General features: G+C 45.2%; 1 protein-coding gene across 1 annotated transcript in view; it reads right to left on the bottom strand.

Annotated features, from left to right (window-relative positions):
• Nucleotides 1–4,504: 4,504 nt before the first annotated feature.
• The window catches only part of LOC107295561 (ankyrin repeat domain-containing protein 35-like), a gene marked incomplete at its 3' end in the record, with an annotated part of 12,830 nt that continues 6,830 nt past the window's right edge, over nt 4,505–10,504 (bottom strand). The window contains exons 2-4 of the mRNA XM_015824873.1: nt 8,952–9,082; nt 6,918–7,006; nt 4,505–4,569 (exon numbers count right to left, since the gene is read on the bottom strand). Coding sequence (XP_015680359.1) covers nt 4,505–4,569; nt 6,918–7,006; nt 8,952–9,082 — 285 coding nt within the window. The remainder of the gene's footprint in view (nt 4,570–6,917; nt 7,007–8,951; nt 9,083–10,504) is intronic.

Raw genomic sequence — 10,504 nt, 5'->3', positions numbered from 1 at the left:
ATAATTTATGAAGATGTGGAAGAGTAGCTGGGTCCAGGGCAGAACCTTGAGGTACCCCACTGCAAGCTTCCCTCCGTGTAGATGTAGCTCCATTAAGGACTACACATTTAATGAAGAGAAGGACGAGGGGGGACATGATAGCAGCCTTCCAGTATCTCAGGGGCTGCCCCAAAGAAGAGGGAGTCAAGCTATTCTCCAAAGCACCAGAAGGCAGGACAAGAAGCAACGGGTGGAAACTAATCAAGGAGAGAAGCAACCTAGAACTAAGGAGAAACTTCCTGACAGTGAGAACAATTAACCAGTGGAACAACCTGCCTCCAGAAGCGGTGAATGCTCCAACACTGGAGGTTTTTAAGAAGAGACTGGACAGCCATTTGTCCAAAATGGTATAGGGTTTCCTGCCTGAGCAGGGGGTTGGACTAGATGACCTCCAAGGTCCCGTCCAACTTTATTATTATTATTATTATTATTATTATTATTGTTGTTGTTGTTGTTGTTGTTGTTGTTGTTATTATTATTATTATTATTATTATTATTATTATTACATCGAGTACGGTTGTTCAGCCAACTGGGAATCCATCTGGTGGTGATTCCGTCTGTTTGTCTATGGAGATTCTCCATCATCCAGGTCATGGTTGTCTCAAAGATGCTTTTTTTTCAGGAGGCAACTGGACTTTCTTGTTTTTCTTTGAAGACTTTTTGTTTCTCATCCAAGAAGCTTCTTCAGTTCTGACCGGATGGTGGGGAATGGAAGGATTTATACTCCTTGCAGACAGCTGGTCATTTGCATCCTTTTAGAGAGCCGTTGAGGCCACTTGGAGGTTTATCTGTGTCCTCAGTGTCACCTGGGTGGAGTAAATGGGTGTGGACTCTTCTTGGAACTGCTGAAAGGACTTCTGTTGCAGTACTCAGGTGACCTTGAGAACACAGATAAACCCCCAAGTGGCCTCAACGACTCTCTAAAAGAAGGCAAATGACCAGTTGTCAGCAAGGAGTATAAATCCTTCCATTCCCCACCCTCCAGTCAAAGCTGAAGAAGCTTCTTGGATGAGAAGCGAAACATCTTCAAAGAAAAACAAACAACTGGTCATTTGCCTTCTTTTAGAGAGCCGTTGAGGCCACTTGAAGGTTTATCTGTGTCCTCAGGGTCACCTGAATGTGCAAATGGATGGGGAGCCTTCTTGAAATTGCTGAAGGGACTGTGTTCCACTCCCATTTTTTCACTACTCAAATGACCCTGAGGACACAGATAAACCTCCAAGTGGCCTCAACGGCTCTAAAAAGAATGCAAATGACCAGCTGTCTGCAAGGAGTATAAATCCTTCCATTCCCCACCCTCCAGTCAGAGCTGAAGAAGCTTCTTGGATGAGAAGCGAAACGTCTTCAAAGACAAAACAAGAAAGTCCAGTTGCCTCCAGAAAAAGAACCTTTGGGACTTGGTCTGTTCTTTAACCAGGTCTTTACCCAAGTTAAGGCAAACCCTCCATGCAGTAATCTCTGGACATAACCTTGCAAGACACGTTAAGAAACAAATAGGAAAAAGAGGGAAAAAAAGAAAGAAATAGATGTAGACGCAGGAGAAACTGTAGCTGTGACACCGTGAAAAATGCTCTATGCACCCCTGCTTTGCACCCGTCGTCAGAAGGGGGCTCCCTGGGAGCAAACCGGTGATTTTTACGAGACCCGGATATCTTTGTCAGCTCAGGAATGTGGCCACACAGGCCAGCAGACAAGCCTGAACGTTCCTAGCACAACCTTGTGCAACCACTTGGCTCCGGGTGCTTCTGCCACCACGGCTGGATTGAAACTGCCCCTGGGGACTCTTGCAAAACCGGGCTCTGCAAGCAGCAGGACTTGGGCCCCACACCTCCTCTGCAGCTGCCCAGCCCGATTTATTCATTCGTTTATTTATTTATGGCTGGAAAATCTGGGCTGTACAATTAGAATTGAAATAAAGGAGTTGGAAGGGACGTTGGAGGTCTTCTAGTCCTGCTTAGGCAAGAAAGTCTACAGCATTTCAGACAAATGGTTGTCCAATCTCTTCTTTAAAAACTTCCAGTGTTGGAGCATTCACCACTTCTGGAGGCAGGTTGTTCCACTGGTTAATTGTTCTAACTCTCAGGAAGTTTCTTCTTAGTTCTAAGTTGCTTCTCTCAATTAGTTTCCATCCGTTGTTTCTTGTCCTACCTTCAGGTGCTTTAGAGAATAAGTTGACTCTCTCTTCTTTGTGGCAGCCCCTGAGATACTGGAACACTGCTATCATATCATCCCTCGTCCTTCTTTTCATGAAACTAGACATTCCCAATTCCAGCAACTGTTTTTTATATGTTTTAGCCTCCAGTCCCCTAATCATCTCCCTTGCTCTTCTCTGCACTCTTTCTAGAGTCTCAACATCTTTTTTATATTGTGGTGACCAAAAATGGATGCTGTATTTCAAGTGTGGTCTTATCAAGGCATTATAAAGTGGTATTAACACATCACATGATCTTGAACATGAAGATGCTTTGTCTTTGGGAATAGAATTACAAAATTACAGAATACTGAATAACAGATTTGGAAGGGACCTTGGAGGTCTTCTAGTCCAACCCGTTGCTCAAGGCAGGAGACCCTGCGCTTTTCCAGACAAATGATTATGCAGTCTATTCTTGAAAACCTCCAGTGATGGAGCACCCACAACTTCTGGAGGCAAGTTGTTCCACTAATTAATTGTCCTCATTGTCAGGAATTTCTCTTTAGGTTTAGGTTGGATCTGTCTTTAATGATCTTCCACCCATTGCTGCTTGTCTGCCTTCATCACCATTAGAATAGCAAAAAGCCCAGGGCTCACTACATTGCACAACCCCCTGGAGCATCTCAAATCAGAACCCTATAAAGCAGACATGTCAAACTCGTGACGTCACGTGACGTCGCGCAACGTATCGGGACAGTTTTGCCATTGCTGGCAATGGGGTGGGTGCAGCTTCCGCGTGACACCCCTGTTATAAAGTCTCAGTGGCTCAAGGTTGACTCAGCCTTCCATCCTTCCAAGGTCAGTAAAATGAGAACCCAGATTGTTGGGGGCAACAGGCTGATTCTGTAAACTGCTTAGAGAGGGATGTAAAACATTGTAAAGCGGTATATAAGTCTAAGTGCTATTGCTATTGCTAAGATCCATCCACTCACTCAGCCATTTTGTCAGCCACCCCAGAAACATGCTGCTGCCACTGAAGTTTCTGGCCACTAAATAAAGAGACCTCATTTCCAAAATGCAGCCTGCCTTCAGCTCATTTATATAGCGTGCTCCCGGCTTGGAACAGGATCTGATTTTTCTTCCAACAGCATGTTGTGGGAATGACATCCTGGTGGGCTTAGCCAGCTGCGCAGGGCGAGGGTGTTCATATCACAACAGTTCCTGCTTTGTTAAGGGTCTGTCTCAGTCGCCTCCCTTACTGTCTTTCCTCACCCCAGTCCCCCCTTCTTGTGTTGTGTTCTCAGACACAAGGATGGGATCTCAGGTTTGTCCTCCATGCAGCCCAGGAAGATTCATGCTGGTTGTGAGTTTGTGTAGGCTCTAAAGTGGGATTTGCCGCATTAGATGGTTCTCACCCTTCCAGCGCTGACTATCCAGCAATTATAGAATTGAGTGCAATTAAAAGTAGTAATCTTCCTTTTAAGTTTATTTGTTATTAATTCCCACGAGATAGGCATCACTGTTTTCCAGTTAGGTCTTGAATCAAGAAGATGAGTTTTCACAGCAAGGGGCCTGATTAACGCCTAATTACTTGACACTCATCTAAACTGCCCAGACTTGTCTGCAGTCCACATTCTGCTTCTTTCTTATGGGCAACCAGTGGACACCCCCAAAACAAATAAAGCTAATAAATTCAAATAAATAAATTTACTGTTTGTATTCCTTTTCCATTACAGGTAGTCCTCGACTTACAACAGTTCATTTAGTGATCATCCAAAGTTACAACGGCCCTGAACAAAGTGACCCCAATCCCTTGGAGGAGGAGGAGGAGGAGGAGGAGGTCCCGGAAAACCCCATTCTCTTCCAGCACTGATGATGTTACCTAGCTGGGTCATGAAACATCTGCAAGAAAACCACCAAGCTCAGAGAGCACCAAGGACACCACTGTCCTCCTCCTCCTCCTCCTCCTCTCCACAAACACCCCTCCCTTCTAGCACTGATGATGTTACCTAGCTGGGTCATGAAACGTCTGCAAGAAAACCACCAAGCTCAGAGAGCACCAAGGACCCCACAGTCTTTTTCCTCTCCTTCTCCTCCTTGAAAACAAGCTCAGAGCCCTCTCAATGGGGGGGGGACATTTTACCAGAGGAATAGGGCAGAAACCACACAAAAATTCCCAAAGGGTAGCAACAACCTCCCTCTCCCCCCCCCCCGGGCTAAACCTTCTAAAACCCGCCAAGCTGAAATGTCACTGCACACGCTCAGAGGTGCCTTTAGCTTTAGGGTGCTGCGAATGGGCCTCATAGGGGTCCCAACGGAGAAGAAGTGTTTTACCTGGATGAGGACCTTCACGCACTGGGGCTGGCAAGCGATGGTGGCTAGGTGCAGAGCTGTGCTGCCTGCAAAAACATAAACCGTAGAATAAGAGGGATGGAAGGGGCCTCAGAGGTCTTCTAGTCCAACCCCTGCTCAAGCAGGAGACCCTAGACCAGGGGTGTCAAACTGCTGGCCGGCGGGCCGGATGCGTCATTGCGAAATCGCGCCCACCCATTGCTGGCAATGGAAAAAAACTCACGATACATCATATGACGTTGCAAGTTTGACACCCCTGCCCTAGACCAGTGATGGCGAACCTTTTAGAGACCGAGGGCCCAAACTGCAACCCAAAACCCACTTATGTATCGCCGGGTGCCAGGTGGGTGTGGCCCATTGGCCGGGCGTGGCTGCGGTGGTAATGACAGACTGGGTGGGACTAAAAAGTTCAATCAATCAATTCCAACTTTGCGAGATCTTTTTTTTTCCCACAAGAAGTTGAAATTGATTGATTGATTGAACCTTTTTTTTTTGCACACAGAAAAGCTATTTACAACTGTCTTCAAAGTTACAACTGCTGCATCTACCCAGGTCACATGATCACATTTTGGGCACTTGCAGTTCGGCTTTGCAGTTGCAACCAGTTGCAGCATCCTGTGGTAACATGACTGGGATTCTGCAGCTGGGGGCAGAAAACGGCAAAAAATGCCTACGGGTAGTCCTCGACTCACAACTTTTCATTTAGTGACTGTTTGAAGTTACAACAGCACTGAAAAAAGTGACCTATGACCGTTTTTCACACTTATGGCCATTGCCTCAGCCCCATGATCACGTGATCAAAATTCGGACATTCGGCAACTGACTCATAGTTATGACGGTTGCAGTGTCCCCCGGTCACATGATCCCCTTTTGCGACCTTCTAACCAGCGAAGTCAATGGCGAAGCCAGATTCACTTAACAACCGGGTTGCTGACTTAACAACTGCAGTGATTCGCGTAACAACTGTGGCACGGAAGGTCGTAAAATGGGCCCAAACTCACTTAACAACTGTCTCACTTATCAACAGAAATTTAGGGCTCAATTATGGTCGTAAATCAAGGACTACCTACATTGGAAATGCTGGATTTGCATAATGACTGTGGTGACTCATTTAATGACCATTGTAAAAACAGTTGACCCACTTTGTGACCGCAACAACTTAAGATCAAAATTTCAGGCTCAGTTGTGTAAATCAAGGACTATCTGTGTCTAAATGATTCAAAAGTGTAGGCCAGGGACTGAGTTCTCACAACACACTAAGCCTTAAGGACCAAACAGATGCTAGACTAATCTACACTGTGGTGTGACTCCAGTCATTGTCAACCAATTGACCCCTGACCTTGTGGACATGTTAGCTCAGGCCTGGGCATTTTATGGTCCCCGAGCCACATCCGGTCCCTGTCTGGCCTGCCTGAGGTCAATCGGAAATTAAAAATCAAATGTAAATTGATTAAATCAAATGTATGCCATGCACCCAATACAACTGCTTATTTTGAAGGCAACTGCTGTTTTCGTTTTTAATTTATGTACGTGCATGCATGCCTATACACCTTCACAGCCTGCTGTGGAGGACTGTTCATTTGGACATCCACAGCTGTGTCAGAATAACAGAACTGGAAGGGACCTTGGAGGTCTTCTAGTCCAACCCCCTGCTCTGGCAGGAAACCCTATAACATTCCAGACAAATAGCTGTCCAGTCTCTTCTTAAAAACCTCCAGTGATGAAGTATCCACAACTTCTGGAGGCAAGCAGTTCCATTGGTTAATTGTTCTCATTGTCAGGAAGTTTCTCCTTAATTCCAGGTTGCTTCTTTCCTTGATTCGTTTCCATCCGTTGTTTCTTGTTGTGACTTCTGGTGCTTTGGAAAATAAGTTGACCCCCCCCCCCTCTTCTTTGTGGCAGCCCCTCAAATAATGGAAGACGGTTATCATGTCCCCCCTCGTCCTTCTTTTCTCCAGATTGTCCATGCCCAATTCCTGCAACCGTTCTTCATATGTTTTAGCCTCCAGACTTCTAATCATCTGTGTTGCTCTTCTCTGCACTTTTTCAATATCTTTTTTACATTGTGGTGACCAAAACTGGATGCCGTATTCCAGGTGTGGCCTTATAAAATGGTATCAACACTTCACGTGATCTTGATTCTGTCCCTCTGTTAACGCAGTCTTAGTTTCTCATGTGGCCCCTGGGGAAAAATTAATTGCCCACCCCAGGAGCCTCATAACGTCAAAGCAATGTAGAGAAAGGGGAGGGGCTGTTGAAATGTGTCTTCTCATGATCCTCTCTTACCAGCCAGATGTCCCTCAAACATGGAAATGATTGGTCTGCAAAACCCAACCAACCCCTTTGTGCAAATGCCCTGGGAAAAGGGGGAGGGGGTCTTTGGGCTGGTACCCACCGTCCTCGTTCTTATCATTGACGTCGGCCCCGTGGGTGAGCAGAATGGTGAGGCACTCCGTGAGTCCCTTGGAAGCTGCCAGATGGAACCTGCAATAATAGCAATAGCACTTAGACTTATATCCCGCTTTACAGCCCTCTCTAAGCGGTTTACAGAGCCAGCTTATTTGCCCCCAACAATCTGGGTCCTCATTTTACCAACCTCGGAAGGATGGAAGGTTGAGTCAACCTGGAGCCGGTCAGGATCAAACTGCTGGCAGTGGGCAGAGTTAGCCTGCAATACCGCATTCTAACCACTGCACCATCGTGGCTCATAAATAAAGGGGGGAAAGCAGAATTTCCCACCAGCAAAGGCTGGGAATTCCACAGAAGATTTGAGAAGTATAATAATATTGGCGAAAATGTAGTCAATAATAAAAACAACTAAATGAAATGATTAATATTAATATTAATATTCAGATTTCTTTTTTGCTGACAAAGAGTTAAAGAATTAAGTGGGAGACTACTATAGCTATTTCGGGCTTATTAGCCCTCATCAGCTAGCCACACCCTTTATGGGATTCGAACCTAGGCAGTCTACATGCTAGGCAGTTGTATTAACCACCAATATTAGTATTAATATTGTCCCACAGTCCCGTGGCGCGGTGGCCATGGCAAATTCTCCTAGCCCCTTCCCTTGGCTCTTTCTTGGTCTCTCCTGATCCATCTCCAAAAACACCATCCAGAAGACTTCTTAGGCAAGGTTTTACTTTAAGCCACATACATGTGGCAAACCAAGTTTTATACAAGTAGGAATTTACATCCTGTCCTTGAAAGAAATTCCTCCACCCAGGATGTACAATGAGTGCACAAAAATAGACGATTTTTAGGACCACACGATTGATCTCAAAATTCCTGGTTGCTAAGCAAGGCGGTTACTAAGTCAATCATGCCTGATTTTACAACGTATTTTGTGATAGCTGTTAAATGAATCACTGCAGTGGTGAAATGAATCACGCGTTTGTTAAGCGATCCAATTTCTCCCATTGATGTGGCTTGTCGGAAGCTGGGAAGATCACATATGGCGATCACATGATCCTGGGATGCTGCAACTATCACAAGTATATCCAGGTTGCCAAGCACCCAAAATCTGATCACATGATCATAAGGATGTGGCAACCATCACAAATGTGAGAACTTGCCACGCCAGTTTTTTCAGTACCATTGTAACTTTGAATGGTCATTAAAGGAACGGTTGTAAATCAAGGACTATCTGTACGGTAATCAAGTACTAATGTAATTGTCTATGCCAAACTTGGTTAAGAATGCAATGGCAGACCGTGTTATGTTTAATAGCCCCCAAGTCCTCTAACAAGCCATGATTCTTAGTTTGGAACTATGCCACTTGGCTTGCCCCTAAGTTCAGGTTGACAACTTCTGTCCCCAATGAAGACTCAACTTACGACCGGTGACTTAGCGAATGGGTGAAGTTCTAATGAACCTACCAGGGGGGATTCTTACGATCCAGATCCAACTGCACTTACATAACCAACTTTGGGGACTTAGCAACCAGGTTGCATTGATGGCTCTTTGCAGGATTCTGGGGTCATGTAACCACATTTTACGGTGGTTTTGCAAAAAAAAATATTGTTTACTTCCAGTTTTGGGCAAAACCGCACCCCTAGTGTAACATTGGTTCACTCCATGAGCACAAGATTTATTTAACCACCACTTAGTGAAGGTTGTGGTCATTCAACTTAACAACTGTGATGATTTCTGCAAAAAAAAGGGGCCATTAAATTGGGTTGGACAAGTAACTGACCCATTTTATGATATTCAGGAGTTAGGATTGTAATGGCCAGGCTGCATGATGGTCGTAACTCGAGGACTACCTGTAAGCCACATTCTTGAATGGGATGATCTCTACAGACAATCTTCTGAGCCAAGGGCCGAGTTCCCACAACCACATAGCCCCAGGTTCAGTCAATCGTAGCTAAGGCCACTGCCCTTCAGCCAAACTGTCCCTCTTGAAGGCCAAGGGGAAAAACTTACGTACGCAGATTGGCCCAGGGCGTTGAGCTTGGTGGGGTGGGCTGTTTTCCTCGACGCAAAAAGGGACGTCCGGGTCACGTCCCCTTTTTCAACGGCATCAAACAGCTTCTGGTCGTGCTTGTTCCAGCTTTCGACCTGGAAGGCGAGAGAATACAGAATTCAGAACAACAGAGTTGGGAGGGACCTTGGAGGTCTTCTAGTCCACCCCCTGCTCAGGCAGGAAAAACTATACCCTTTCAGACAAACGGTTGTCCAATCTCATCTTAAAAACATCCAGTGATGGGGCACCCACAACTTCTGGTGGCAAGCCGTTCCGCTGGTTAATTGTTCTCACTGTCAGGAAATTTCTCTTTAGTTCTAGGTTGCTTCTTTCCTTGGTTAGTTTCCACCTGTTGGGTGTTGTCTTGCCTTCTGGTGCTTTGGGAAATAAGCTGACCCCTCCTCTTCTTTATGGCAGTCCCTCAAATACCAGAATATTGCTATCATGTCCCCCCTCGTCCTTCTCTTTGTTAAACTAGACATACCCAATTCCAGCAACCGTTCTTTGTATGTTTTAGCCACCAGTCCCCTGATCATTTTTGTTGCTCTTCTCTGTACTCTTTCTAGAGTCTCAATTTTTTTTTTACATCGTGGTGACCAAAACTGGATGCAGTATTCCAAGTGTGGCCTTACTAAGGCATTGTAAAGTGGTATTAATACTTCACGTGATCTTGATTCTATCCCTCTGTTAATGCAGCCCAGCACTGTGTTGGCTTTTTTGGCAGGTGCAAGCACACTGCTGACCATTCGGTGGGAAGCAGGCTGGTTGTGGGAACACAGACTAGAAGGGACTTAAGCAACCAGTAAATAAACTGGTAGCAATTTATGGTTAAGGACAAACCATGTTTCATAACACCCCCTGTAAAATGTGTTCAAATGGGTAAAAGTGAAACCATAGTTGATGACTTTAGATATATTACAGCTGGGCAAAATAATTTGTGTCTCTCTGCACCGACAGAGAGCAAAGAAATGGAATACAACAGTTCATTTAGTGACCGAAGTTACAACACCATGGGAAAAAGTGACTTAGGACCATTTTTCACACTTAAGACCGTTGCAGCGTCCCCAGGGTCACACAATCAAAATTTGGGCACTTGGCGACTCATATTTATGACGGTTTCAGTGTCCCAGGGTCATGTGATTCTGTTTTGCGACCTTCTGACCAGCAACCTCAATAGGGGAAGCTTGATTCATTTAACAACCATGTTACTAACTTAACAACTGCAGTGATTCACTTAACAACTGTGGCAAGTAAGGTCGTAAAACAGGGCAAACCTCACATAACAAATGTCTCAATTAGCAACAGAAATTTTGGGCTCAATTTTGGTCATAAATAACAGAATAATAGAGTTGGAAGGAACCTTGGAGGTCCTCTAGTCCAACCCCCTGTTGTAGTAGGAGATCCTATACCATTTCAGACAAGTGGCTGTCCAGTCTCTTCTTAAAAACCTCCATAATGACGCTTGAAGTGGCAGGAGCAGGTTGTTCTTTAAAATCAGAAATACAGGTAGTCCTTAA

This window comes from Protobothrops mucrosquamatus, unplaced genomic scaffold (assembly GCF_001527695.2).
Source record: "Protobothrops mucrosquamatus isolate PMUCROS unplaced genomic scaffold, P.Mucros_1.0 scaffold2401, whole genome shotgun sequence".
Classification (NCBI taxonomy): domain Eukaryota; kingdom Metazoa; phylum Chordata; class Lepidosauria; order Squamata; family Viperidae; genus Protobothrops; species Protobothrops mucrosquamatus.
The sequence above is the reverse complement of the archived record's forward strand: the minus strand, read 5'-3'. Positions and strand labels throughout refer to the sequence as shown.